This window comes from Caretta caretta, chromosome 1 (genome assembly GCF_965140235.1).
Source record: "Caretta caretta isolate rCarCar2 chromosome 1, rCarCar1.hap1, whole genome shotgun sequence".
Classification (NCBI taxonomy): Eukaryota; Metazoa; Chordata; order Testudines; family Cheloniidae; genus Caretta; species Caretta caretta.
In genome coordinates, this window is record NC_134206.1 from 109,770,490 (window position 1) to 109,785,001 (window position 14,512).

Consider the following 14,512-nt stretch of genomic DNA (forward strand, 5'->3'; position numbering starts at 1 on the left):
AAAAGGGAAGAAGGAGGATCCAGGGAATACAGGCCAGTCAGCCTCACCTCAATCCCTGGAAAAACCATGGAGCAGGTCCTTAAGGAATCAATTCTGAAGCACTTAGAGGAGAGGAAAGTGATCAGGAACAGTCAGCATGGATTCACCAAGGGCAAGTCATGCCTGACTAAGCTAATTGCCTTCTTTGATGAGATAACTGGCTCTGTGGATGAGGGGAAAGCAGTGGATATTCCTTGACTTTAGCAAAGCTTTTGACACTGTCTCCCAGAGTATTCTTGCCAGCAAGTTAAAGAAGTATGGGCTGGATGAATGGACTATAAGGTGGATAGATAGCTGGCTAGATCGTCGGGCCCAATGGGTAGTGATCAATGGCTCCATGTCTAGTTGGCAGCCGGTATCAAGCGGAGTGCCCCAAGGGTCAGTCCTGGGCCAGTTTTGTTCAATATCTTCATTAATGGTCTGGAGAATGGTGTGGATTGCACCCTCAGCAAGTTTGCAGATGACACTAAACTGAGAGGAGTGGTAGATACGCTGAAGGGTAGGGATAGGATATAGAGGGCCCTAGACAAGTTAGAGGATTGGGCCAAAAGAAATCTGATGATGTTCAACAAGGACAAGTGCAGAGTCCTGCACTTAGGACGGAAGAATCCCATGCACCGCTACAGACTAGGGACCGAATGGCTTGGCAGCAGTTCTGCAGAAAAGGACCTAGGGGTTACAGTGGATGAGAAGCTGGATATGAGTCAACAGTGTGCCCTTGTTGCCAAGAAGGCCAATGGCATTTTGGGATGCATATGTAGGGGCATTGCCAGCAGATAGAGGGACATGATCATCCCCGCTATTCGGCAGTGGTGAGGCCTCATGTGGAGTACTGTGTCCAGTTTTGGGCCCCACACTACAAGAAGGATGTGGAAAAATTGGAAAGAGTCCAGCGGAGGGCAACAAAAATGATTATGGGACTGGAGCACACGACTTATGAGGAAAGGCTGAGGGAACTGGGATTATTTAGTCTGCAGAAGAGAAGAATGAGGGGGGATTTGATAGCTGTTTTCAACTACCTGAAAGGGGGTTCCAAAGAGGATGGCTCTAGACTGTTCTCAGTGGTAGCAGATGACAGAACGAGGAGTAATGGTCTCAAGTTGCAGTGGCGGAGGTTTAGGTTGGCTGTTAGGAAAAACTTTCACTAGGAGGGTGGTGAAGTATTGGAATGGATTACCTAGGGAGGTGGTGGAATCTCCTTCCTTAGAGGTTTTCAAGGTCAGGCCTGGCAAAGCCCTGGCTGGGAAGATTTAGTTGGGGATTGGTCCTGCTTTGAGCAGGGGATTGGACTAGATGACCTCCTAAGGTCCCTTCCAACCCTGATATTCTATGATTCTATGAACATGGCAGCCTTTACTTAGAATACATTTTGCATTTATTGTCTGAGGATTAACCTTTCTAAAGTTATTAGAGTATAAACATTTATGTTGAACAAAGGTGCAACCTGTATCTCTCTAGTTTTATTTCTTCATAAATAGTAGTAAATGGCACTTTAATATTGGCAGAGACTACAGGGAAAAGAATAATCAAGGTGTGAAATTCAGTTTTCTAGACTTTGACTAAATCTTTTAGAAGCTAGTATCTAAGCGTCCCTTTGAAATAAGGATGTAAAGCTCAGCATTCTTTGCAGTAGTGCTGTTAGTTTACATCACATACATTTTGGTCTCTTGGGTATGTCTAGTTTTTTAAAATTCTTTTCACTCTGCCTATTGCTCTGTATTCATAGAATCATAGAATATCAGGGTTGGAAGGGACCTCAGGAGGTCATCTAGTCCAACCACCTGCTCAAAGCAGGACCGATCCTGTTGTTTTGATCAGCGTTTTACATTTATTACTTGTGTTTTAATTAGTATGAGGTTTTCAAATATGAACACAAATCAAAATTTGACCTGGTTGAAGCTTTCAGAAAATTTTATCCTAGGTATGAAACTTGATTCATAAACAATGAATACTTTTTAAATTTGTCAATCTGTATTAGGGGTAAAATTCCCCCCTCTACAGAAAACTGAAGTAAATGGACTCTTCATGGGCAAACTACAGGGGAGTTAAGGTTGGGAATCGTTACTTAACCTAGGGACAGAGTGTAACAATGCCAATAGACCCATAGCCACGGTTCCAACCTCTGGTCTTGAACAAGATTGCCCCAAAATCTTAGCTCTTGTATGGGTGTTTGGAAACTGGCACGCTTGGATGTGGTGGTGCTTGTTGGGTTCTAGTCATGTTGTTCTTGTAACATATTGATGCATGGCAGGAATCTCCACGGGGATATAGTAGAGGTCTATAAAATCATGACTGGTGTGGAGAAAGTAAATAAGGAAGTGTTATTTAGTCCTTCTCATAACACAAGAACTAGGGGGTCACCAAATTAAATTAATAGGGAGCAGATTTAAAACGAACAAAAGGAAGTATTTTTTCCATACAACGCACAGTCCACTTGTGGAATTCCTTATCAGAGGATGATGCGAAGGCCAAGACTATAACAGGGTTAAAAAAAGAACTAGATAAATTCATGGAGGATAGGTCCATCAATGGCCATTAGCCAGGATGGGCAGGGATGGTGTCCCTAGCCTCTGCCAGAAGCTGGGAATGGGCGACGGGATGGATCACTTGACGTTTCCCTGTTAGGTTCACTTCCTCTGGGGCACCTGGCATTGGCCACTGTTGGTAGACAGGATACTGGGCTAGATGGACCTTTGGTCTGACCCCGTATGGCCGTTCTTATGTTCAAGCCTCACAGTAGGTTTTTGGAGAAGGAGTTGTGATACTAGACAGCCCTCATGGAAGGAGGAAGGAGTCAAAGTGCAGTTCAGAGGAAACTCTGAATATGGTGGGGGAAATTTTGCCAACTCCCCTTCCAGGATGGGACAGGGCAGTGGAAAATCTCATAATCTGATGACCTCAGGGCTCTTTCCACAAATATGCTACCCACTCCTCCCTGATCATGTTATTTTATTTTATCAATTTATAGAGCACCATCTGCAATTAATAAACTGTTTTCATACATTCTGATCTCAAAGTAAGTTTGATTTAGTACATATTACACTATGTAATTGAGTATGCAGGACAAGATATGTGCTTGGCAGGGGAATATATAAATAATAAATTGCAGTGAATTATTTTGATGCAAAGCCCATCCATCTTGACATATAAGGATACTTAAGAACTACATAATCTGAACCAGATGTAGAATTAACAATGAAATACATTACTTTAAATGAAGGATAAATAAGTAACTAGATGCTGCAAAGTGGGCATGTTATCACATGACATCACTGTAGGACAGGCTTTAAAAAAAATTATTTGTACTTTCACCTTTTGCTAGTTGACCATTATAGAATAATAAAGCTTAATGTGTCAAGTTTTATTTCTCTATTATGTAAGTCTATAAGATAATGGTCTACTATATGCAGATAGCACAAATTCAAGTAGAGGATTTCTAGTGACTGATCTAGGGGTGGAAAACGAGGTAAAGCAGTAGTTCACTTTCTGACTCTAATTTTCCATTATTTGTTCCTATATGCTTTAAAATGAGAGCCCTTCTATAACGCCAAACTTCCCAAGCTGCATCAGCTGGCATTTGCGCGTGCAAAATAGTTCATTACAAATCTCCAAGTACCCTTTGTTTGCTTGTCGATGTAGAATTTGTGCATGTGTAACATTTGCATGCCCTGCTTAGGAGTTCATGTTTGAGGATGTGGCTTATTGAGTTCCAGTGATAAAAGCAAAGTACACAATGTTTTTTATTTGTTATAATGAGGTGATGCTTTAGATGAGTGATGGTAGTGGTGTGACAAAATGGTAATGTGCCGCATGTCCCTAATGTTGTAACAAAATCTGATTTTCTTTTCATGTGGTTTGAAAGTTGCTCAGTTCTATGTAGGTCATTTAAATCCATTTTTGGGTGATAGTTTTTGCCTTAGGGAGGTTACTGGGTTTGTGTGACAGAACTGTTAACCACGCTTGATTTTTCCATGCCTTGTGACTAAGGGAAAGCTTGCACTGGATGAGCTCAGCTTTCTATGCCATTCATTACTGTTACGTATTGTAAAAGCTGCCCTTTCAATGAAAACGACCCGTTCCTTTGGTACCCAGATTTATCTGTGCAAATGTTGTGATGGAGCTTTGAGAACAAGGTCTTTGAGGTCTCATGGGGTCTTGCAGCAGCCAGAACATGCAGAAAGCAGGAAAGGCAAGAAAGGTGATTATTAGAGAATACAGGCATGGTGGTGAGATTAGGAATTCAGAAGTGCTCTGGAGAGGCACTGTAATACTCTATACTTGTAATACTGAGCACTTTATAGAACTTTATATCTTCAAAGTGCTGTACAGACATTTAATCCTCACAACTTCCTTGTGAGGTAGGTAAGTAATACTGAAAGTTGCTGGGGGCAGGGTGACACAGAAAAATGGCATTTAGATCTCTGTGAACCAGGTTTAAAAAAAATGCTTCTCAAAGTAGAAACAAGAATGCTGTATACAATGACAGTCATCACTCTTTATGCAGACAGGAAAGTCAACTAAAGGAGAAGTTTAATGTATTTTAAATGACTTTTAATAATATGTGCATGTCTAATAGCATTGCATCGCACCAGTAGAGTTTTGGAATGATTTAAAACGAAGTAGGTGAATCTGGTAACTTACCTTTTTGAGTAGGGCTTTACAGCACAGTGATATTGACTGTTCAATGCATTTTAATTTCCTGGGGGTACTGCTGCATATTGATTCTTAAAAATGTTGAAATATTTGCTACCTTTTTAAATGATTTTTTTCAAAAAAATCAAGCGATCTCTGTACAGGTTAATATTATTTAGTCACCAGATTTTCAGGCAGTTATTACGTTGTGAAACAGAATGTACATTCAGAATATTTGCTGTATCATGGAGACTGCCATGGTACTGAGGCTTTTTTCAAGTCTCCAGCAAATTTCTTTCACTTTGGTACTGGAGCACTTTGTCATGTTCAGGATGTCATGTTCTTGATGTTGGTTCATCTGCTTCCTTCTTCTCAGCTTTGGAAAGTTTTGTGTGTGTACATATTGTTTTATGGGAAAGCCGTGTTGGGAAAATTAATTTTGGAGTTAGCCCTGAGAGGGCAAATGGCTCTATGTGTTATGCATTTTATTTTAGCACTCTTTTTGTTATATTTTTGCATGAAACCTTGTTCACTCTTGTTTGTGATTCTGTAATGATCAGCTATTGTTTTTATCTTTGTTTAGTCCCTTTCCAAATACGTTAAAACTAATACGTTTATTCCCCTTACAGTTTGTGTGCTAATGTTGTACTGTATGTTCTAGCTGCGCAATTAATAGCTAATGCTTTCTCTGTGGCATTCCTCTGACACGGTGTCTTGAAGAATGGAGACATTTTAATCTTTGGGTCAGGATTCAGAGTTCCAACAAGAGAATGAACTCGAAAGTGGTCTCTTTTCCTTCAGATGAATAGAACCATTCAGAGAATAAAGCAGAATTCAATGACACCAAGGAAAGAAACAGTGAATTCTTCATTTTAAATAGTTCAGATGTCATTTGTTTCATCAGGTTTGCATTTAGACATGAATGGCTTTTTATGTCTTAAAACAGAGTATAGACTACAACGGTGAATAATGCATTTAGTGCAGTCCTTATTATAAATGATGAAATTAGATGTTAATATAGACAAATATAACACGAGAGAGAAGGTAATGTGGCAACTTACATGCAATGCATTAAAAGTCACAGAACTATCCAGAACATACCCATGTTACATTGGTTTAAAGCAAGAACAAATCTAATTGTGATTCTGTAAGGCAGAAAAGCTTAAAAATGGTCTGTTTCTTTACATATAAAATATTCTAACAAGTTTAGGGAAGTATATTTAATTCAGACACGAAAGGCCATTCTGTTGCTGAATCACCAGTAAGTAAAATCTGTACTGTGCATATCTATTGACATTTTGGAGACAATGAAACCTGTCTGAAGGGGCTACAGAACTGTGGTTGCTTAACAAAGGAGGGACTTCTACTATAAATGCATCAGGTCAAGGAAACAACGCCATGCTCTGGGTGTCCCTAAACCCCTGACTGCTAGAAACTGGGACTGGATGGTGGGGTGGATTCCTTGATAAATTTCCGTGTTCTGTTCACTCCCTCTGAAGCATCTTGCACTGGCCACTGTTGGAAGACCAGAACTGGGCTAGATGGATCATTGGTTAGGCTGTGAGTCTGTCATGGAGGTCACAGATTCTGTGACATTTCGTGACCTCTGTGACTTCTACAGTGGCGGGTGCTGGCTCAGGGGCTGCCCAAGCCGAGCAGCCCCAGGGCCAGCAGCAGCAGTTTGGGTGTGTGGGAGGGGGCTAGGAGCAGAGGGGGGGTGCTTTTCTCAGGATGGGGGGGCTCCCCGTCTCCCACTGGCATGGCCCTGCAGCTCCTAGGCGGAGGGGACAGGGAGCTGCGTGTGCTGCCCATGCTCACATGCCCCCTCCTCTGCAGCTCCCATTGGCTGCAGTGGCCGATGCTTGTGGCAGGAGCAGCGTGCAAAACTCCCTGGCCCCTCCGCTGCCTAGGAGCTGCAGGGACACATGGCGGAGCCGGGTAGGGAGCTTGCGAGCCCCACCAAACCTCCCCAGCACCAGTGCGGTCCTGGGCCACCTCTCCCAGCATCCGCAGCACCTCTGAATGCCCCCCCAGAACACCCGCGGCCCCCCACCCAAGTTTTAGTATGGGGTATATAGTAAAAGTCATGGACAGGTCACAGGCCATGAATTTTTTTTTTGTTGCCTGTGACCTGTCCATTACTTTTACTAAACATACCCATGACTAAAACTTAGTGTTAATCATTGATCTTACCCAGTATGGTCGTTCTTATGTTCTTAGAACCGAGCAGAATACATTTTAGGATCTTTTGGGGCAGTCTCTTTAGAGGAGGTTGCCTAATAAAGAATGATCTCCTGTATACATTTCAAGTTATTCCAAATTACTGCTGTTGATGTACATGTGGTGATGTGATGTAAAAAAGTCTTGTGCCATATTGTTTGTCTTTGTTTTATGTCCGAAACTGGTAATTTTTCTGCAGTAGTTTACTGCTGTTACATTCACATTCAGTCAACATTCTGTAATGTGTTTTTAAACAGAATTATCTTAAAATAATCACATTGTGTATTTAAAATTTACCCACAGTCCTCATAGACACAGAATTGCACTTCCAGGTAAACTCAGTAACAAATTTGGCAGTCAAGATTTGGTGACTGCCTTGGTTTTAATCATTAAGATTGAGGAAATAATCCCAATAGAAGAATAGATGGTAACAAGGGATTCAAAAGACTAGTGCTAACTTCTGGTACTTTTTGTCATTTTCTGAAAACCCCTCAACCGTTTTAAAGTGTATAGAAGCAATAATATTCTCCTACTTTTGAAAAAGCTCAGTGTGTAGGTATTTAAATTCTACAGGAAACATTGTTGCTAAGTTTAATGAAACCTTCCTTTGGGCTTACTGCTTTTGTGGTACATAGACATCTGAAGGAAAAGTTTAATAGCTGCAAAACGTAATATTTAACAACTTATTGTCAGTGTATGAATCTAATTCAGTATCTGATTATTAGCTCTTTGGGTAAGTTTTATGGTCTTACAGTATGCTTGTTACAGTAAATGCTAAAAAGAATATTTCACTTTTTAAAAAATATTTTGTAATGTCTCTTTGAAAATAACAAAATAGTCACTAATTGTCATATATTTATTATAGGTGCTACAAAATATTTTAGAAACAGAAAATGAATATGCTAAGGAACTACAGACAATGCTTTCAAACTACTTGCGACCGTTACAAGTCAGTGAAAAGTATGTGTGTTTTGTTTTCTTTTAATTTACCTAGGGCTTAGATTTTGTTTTTCATATGATCAAAACTTCAGTTTTACAAGCTTTACAGTTAAGTAGTCACTTGGCATTGAAATGTTTGCCTATAATCTCTTAGGCTTTGATTGTAAGATCATTGGTGCAGGGTCTGTTTTTTTGTCCTCTTTGTCCAGTGCCTAGCACAGTAGGGTCCTGCTCCATGACTAGGGCTCCGAGGCGCTATGGTAATGCAAATAAATGATAATAGTAAATACATATTTTTGTTGTCAAATCTATGACTTTGATTAAAGCAGAAATAGAAGTAAAGTTTTATATGTAGGTTGGGGTTTTTTTTGAGCTTGCAGCTGCTTACTAAGCTTTATTTTTCTTGGCTTCAGATTAAACTCTGCAAATACTTCATATTTAATGGGAAACCTGGAAGAAATCAGTTCTTACCAGCAAATGCTTGTACAGTCATTAGAAGAATGCACCAAGTAAGTACTACACAAACAGGCTGCAGAATTAAAGTTGGGAAATTCTTTCTTCTGCATATTCTGGGGGACACTGTTGTTTCTGGAAAATGAAACTTTCATTTTTCAGTGCTGTCATCTCAAGGGTTGGTTCATCTTCTTACAGCAATCTAGGCTTGAAAAACCCACTCAGCTCTTTGCTTAAGAAGCAGTGGCAGCAGCAGCAGGTTGGGAGTGGGGATGTTGCATTATGTCACTGCATGTATGATGAGGCAAAGCTGAGCAGATGGTACTACTGGTAGAGAAAGAGGCCTTTTATTGTGAGAGAAGGGAACTCTCCCTGTCCACTGGCGAGAGTGAGAGAAAGATTGTTGGGATTGGAGAGAACGTGTAAGGTGAGGAAAATGGCAGGGAAATAATGTAAAAAAAGAAAAAGAGCATGTGTGAATCAGGAGATGGACTATGTGTGGGAAAGATTATGTTCATAGGTTTAAATCTTGAACTCTGCTAGTCATTTGTTTCACACATCGAGGGGGAGGGGCACAGAGGGAATTAGAAGGATCATCGGTCTCGGTAGCATACTCTACATATGGGCTGTGCCATGAGCAGAAAAGACCTAGTGCTGCCAAACCTGCAGCCATGGGGGGCGGATCGGGTTATCAAGGCCTCCCCCAGCAGGATTAGGTTGACATGTTAATGTGATGTTTACTGCTTATGCCCTTGTACTACATGGTACAGAATATGAGCTAATACTTTCTGAATGAAAGTTTTATGGTGACAAAAACCTAAGCACACTTAAGGAATTAAGAACCTTGTTTCTTTTAGCAATGGCCCTCTCTATAATTCCTTATCCTATTCCCCGCATCTGGCTCCACATCCAAATCTGGAGAACTTGTACCAAGGAGAGAGGGTAAGGAAGAGTTTGGGACTACATGCAGGGTGACAGGGGAATTCTTGTAGCAGTGCTCCCCCCACTCGTGCTTTGGGAGACAGGCATTTCACCCGGCCACGTAGCCTTAGTCCTTGGCTCGAATGGGTTAGGTAAATTTATAAAACCCTGAGAGAAACTATATCGTGCCTTCTTAAATGCCTCTTTACTTCATTGCTTCACTTCTGTTACCGAGTTCTGTGGGTGCCAATATAACGGTTGCTGAATTTTGGAGGTCACTTAAGTGAAATGTTCCGCATGTACATATTGTAATTCTTCATGCATTTTGATGGTTAAGATATTCTACATATATATAAGAGAGCAGAACACCTATCTCATAGATTCATAGATACTAAGGTCAAAAGGGACCATTATGATCATCTAGTCTGACCTCCTGCACAACGCAGGCCACAGAATCTCACCCACCCACTCCTGCGAAAAACCTCACCTATGTCTGAGCTATTGAAGTCCTCAAATCGTGGTTTAAAGACTTCAAGGAGCAGAGAATCCTCCAGCAAGTGACCCGTGCCCCATGCTACAGAGGAAGGCGAAAAACCTCCAGGGCCTCTTCCAATCTGCCTTGGAGGAAAATTCCTTCCCGATTCCCATATATGGCAATCAGCTAAACCCTGAGCATATGGGCAAGATTCACCAGCCAGATACTACAGAAAATTCTTTCCTGGATAACTCAGATCCCACCCCATCTAACATCCCATCACAGGCCATTAGGCCTATTTACCATGAATATTTAAAGATCAATTAATTACCAAAATCATGTTATCCCATAATACAATCTCCTCCATAAACTTATCGAGTTTAATCTTAAAGCCAGATAGATCTTTTGCCCCCACTGCTTCCCTTGGAAGGCTATTCCTAAACTTCACTGCTCTGATGGTTAGAAAGCTTCGTCTAATTTCAGGTCTAAACTTCCTGGTGGCCAGTTTATATCCATTTGTTCTTGTGTCCACATTGGTACTGAGCTTAAATAATTCCTCTCCCTCTGTGGTATTTATCCCTCTGATACATTTAAGGAGAGGAATCATATCTCCCCTCAGCCTTCTTTTAGTGAGGCTAAACAAGCCAAGCTCCTTGAATCTCCTTTCATAAGACAAGTTTTCCATTCCTCGTATCGTCCTACTAGCCCTTCTCTGTACCTGTTCCAGTTTGAATTCATCCTTCTTAAACATGGGAGACCAGAACTGCACACAGTATTCCAGGTGAGGTCTCACCAGTGCCTTGTATAATGGTACTAAAACCTCCTTATCCCTACTGGAAATACCTCTTCTGATGCATCCCAAGACCGCATTAGCTTTTTTCACAGCCATATCACGTTGGCGACTCATAGTCATCCTATGATCAATACTCCAAGGTCCTTCTCCTCCTCCGTTACTTCTAATTGATGCGTCCCCAGCTTATAACTAAAATTCTTGTTATTAATCCCTAAATGCATGACCTTACACTTCTCACTATTAAATTTCATCCTATTACTATTACTCCAGTTTACAAGGTCATCCAAATCCTCCTGTATGATATCCCGGTCCTTCTCTAAATTGGCAATACCTCCCAGCCTTGTATCATCCGCAAACTTTATTAGCATACTCCCGCTTTTTGTGCCGAGGTCAGTAATAAAAAGATTAAATAAGATTGGTCCCAAAACTGATCCTTGAGGAACTCCACTGGTAACCTCCCTCCAGCCTGACAGTTCACCTTTCAGTAGGACCTGTTGTAGTCTCCCCTTTAACCAATTCCTTATCCACCTTTCAGTGTTCATATTGATCCCCATCTTTTCCAATTTAACTAATAATTCCCGACGTGGCACGGTATCAAACGCCTTACTGAAATCTAGGTAAATTAGAGCCACTGCATTTCCTTTGTCTAAAAAATCTGTTACTTTCTCAAAGAAGGAGATCAGGTTGGTTTGACATGATCTACCTTTTGTAAAACCATGTTGTATTTTGTCCCAATTAGCATTAACCTCAATGTCCTTAACTACTTTCTCCTTCAAAATTTTTTCCAAGACCATGCATACTACAGATGTCAAACTAACAGGCCTGTAGTTACCCGGATCACTTTTTTTCCCTTTCTTAAAAATAGGAACTATGTTAGCAATTCTTCAATCATACGGTACAACTCCAGAGTTTACAGATTGATAAAAAATTCTTGCTAATGGGCTTGCAATTTCAGGTGCCAATTCCTTTAATATTCTTGGATGAAGATTATTTGGGCCCCCCGATTTAGTCCCATTAAGCTGTTTGAGTTTCGCTTCTACCTCAGATATGGTAATATCTACCTCCATATCCTCATTCCCATTTGTCATGCTACCATTATCCCTAAGATCCTCTTTAGCCTTATTAAAGACTGAGGCAAAGTATTTGTTTAGATATTGGGCCATGCCTAGAATATCCTTAACTTCCACTCCATCCTCAGTGCTTAGCGGTCCCACTTCTTCTTTCTTTGTTTTCTTCTTATTTATATGGCTATAGAACCTTTTACTATTGGTTTTAATTCCCTTTGCAAGGTCCAACTCCACATGGCTTTTGGCCTTTCTCATTTTATCCCTTCATGTTCTGACCTTAATAAGGTAGCTTTCCTTGCTGATCCCTCCCATCTTCCACTCCCTGTATGCTTTCTGCTTTTTCTTAATCACCTTTCTAGGATGCTTGCTCATCCAGCTTGGTCTACAACTCCTGCCTATGAATTTTTTCCCCTTTCTTGGGATGCAGGCTTCTGACAGCTTCTGCAGCTTTGATTTAAAGTAATCCCAGGCCTCCTCTACCTTTAGATCCATAAATTCTTCAGTCCAATCCACTTTCCTAACTAATTTCCTTAATTTTTGAAAGTCAGCCCTTTTGAAATCAAAAACCCTAGTTGCAGATTTATTTTTGTTAATCCTTCCGTTCAGTTTGAACTGAATTAGCTCATGATCACTTGAACCAAGATTATCCCCTACAACCATTTCTTCTATGAGGTCCTCACTATTCATCAAAACCAAATCTAAAATGGCATCCCCTCTAGTCGGTTCAGCAACTACTTGATGTAGGAATCCATCAGCTATCGCATCTAGGAAAATCTGAGCCCTATTATTATTATTAGCACTCGTCCTCCAGTCTGTATCTGGGAAGTTAAAGTCTCCCATGATCACGCAGTTTCCATTAGTATTTACTTTATTAAAAAGGGCTCTATCCATATCCAAATTAGATCCCGGCGGTCTATAGCACACCCCAAGCACTATCCCAAGGGAGGCTTTAGTAGTTTTCTTCCCCAATGTAATTTTTGCCCAGACAGACTCTGTCTTATCCATTCCATCGCTTCTTATTTCTTTACATTCTACCTCATCATTGATATACAGTGCTACTCCACCACCTTTACCTTTATTTCGGTCTTTCCTAAACAGCACATACCCTTCAATACCTGTAGTCCAGTCATGACTACTATTCCACCATGTTTCTGTTATCCCTATAATATCTGGTTTCACTTCCTGCACCAGTAGCTCTCGTTCCTCCATTTTGTTACCTAGGCTCCTCGCACTGGTGTACAAACATCTTAATTTTTGCTGTTTGGCCTCGCTCACATTCTGTACCCTATTAGGCACGGTCATTCTACAGCCAGTATAACCTATTAGACTGGTATCCACACTGCCCTTCCTCCTTATATACATTCTCCTACCCATGGCTGTAACCTTTCTTACTTTGTTTTCTTCCCTCTCAATGCTAAAATCCGTCGTGGAGATTACCTGGACATCTCCCAGCCATCTTCCCCAGATTCCTAGTTTAAAGCTCTCTTAATCAGTTGTGCCGGCCTCCATCCTAGAAGTCTATTTCCTTCCCTACTCAGATGAAGTCCATCCTGAGAGAACTGTCCTCTGTCCATGAATGCCTCCCAGTAGCCATACGTCCCAAAGTCCTCCTTATAGCACCACTGCCTAAGCCATCTGTTGATAGTCAGAATCTTGTCACACCTTTGTTGCCCTTCTCTAGGAACAGGCAGAATCCCACTAAAGATCACCTGAGCCTCGATTTCCTTAAGCATCTTCCCCAGCCTAGCATAGTCTCCCTTAATACTTTCCAGTGAGAATCTATCCGTGTCATTTGTTCCCACATGAAGGATAATTAGGGGATTCTTTCCTGCTCCCTTTAGGATCCTTTTGAACCTCAGGTCTACATCCTGTATCTTAGCACCTGGAAGACAGCACACCCTTCTATTCTCTGGATCAGCTCTGGTTACAGGCCTGTCTATTCTTCTCCTTTACCATATAATAATGCCAGTTTGTGTACCTCTGACATATAGATTAGTGTGATGATTTTCAGCATTTAAAATTACACAAAGACAATTATTTAGACTTTGCTACCTGATTTAAACTGTATCAGATCACCTTCCTGTAATGTCCTTTATTTCCTGTTCTTGCTACTTAAAATAATGCTACTGTGTAATATATTGAGAACATAACAGATGCTGGTAGGTGGGCAGAGGAAACAATGCCCCAGGACTACAGAAGATTGCAAATGTTCTGTTTTATATTCTCCTCATCAACACATTGGCAATACCAACTTGTATTTTCAATTTAATTTTCATCCTTGTGTACTGACTTGAGTTGCTGACTTCCTGCTGTTTCAATCCAATCCATCATAACTCCTGTAGTGTAGAAGAATGCCTGCCATGATGTCTTGATTTTTGTCAACTTGCCATGTTGTTTTGGCTGGCAAACCTGCTCTATAAACTGACAGCAGCTTCTAGGCTCAAAATAGGTTTACCATTTTATTTTTTGGCAGGGATCTTAAGGTTTCATCGTTCAGGCACTTCATGTTGCAGTGTACAGTGAAAAGATGAGATGTACACAAATGACCAAATGCAGACACTCTGCCAGTAATTTTAAATAGTTTTTATGTTAGTATTGCCAGCCTAAATAATGTGACATATTGACATGCATGAGAATGGAAATAAATTGAATATCATTTCCTCTTTTCAAGTAGGTTCATTTTTTTTCTGTCCTTTGAGTTGCTTGCAAAAGGTTCATTGGTTCGTATCTCAACAACAGAGATTTTCCAGTGCATTGTTAAGTGTCTTTTCAGGCAGCTTGCTATCTAACTTGTTTAATCCTGCTACTGGTGTAAATTAGATTATTACAGAACACACACGCCTTAGCAGCTTGATAAAGTTGTGGTTTGTTGTAGGATTTTTTGGCATGGCAAAATCTCCAGTGTTTTGGAATCTAATCTTTGCGGGGTAGTTTGATTTTTTCGTTTGCAGCATTCTGGAAGTTTCTCTTGTG

General features: G+C 40.7%; 1 protein-coding gene across 6 annotated transcripts in view; it reads left to right on the forward strand.

Moving 5' to 3' along the window:
- The window catches only part of ARHGEF7 (Rho guanine nucleotide exchange factor 7), a 193,372-nt gene that overhangs the window by 107,483 nt on the left and 71,377 nt on the right, over positions 1-14,512 (forward strand). For all 6 annotated transcript variants that reach the window (XM_048855274.2, XM_048855282.2, XM_048855289.2 and 3 more), the window contains 2 exons: positions 7,757-7,851; positions 8,244-8,339. In XM_048855274.2, the coding sequence (XP_048711231.1) occupies positions 7,757-7,851; positions 8,244-8,339 (191 nt within the window). The remainder of the gene's footprint in view (positions 1-7,756; positions 7,852-8,243; positions 8,340-14,512) is intronic.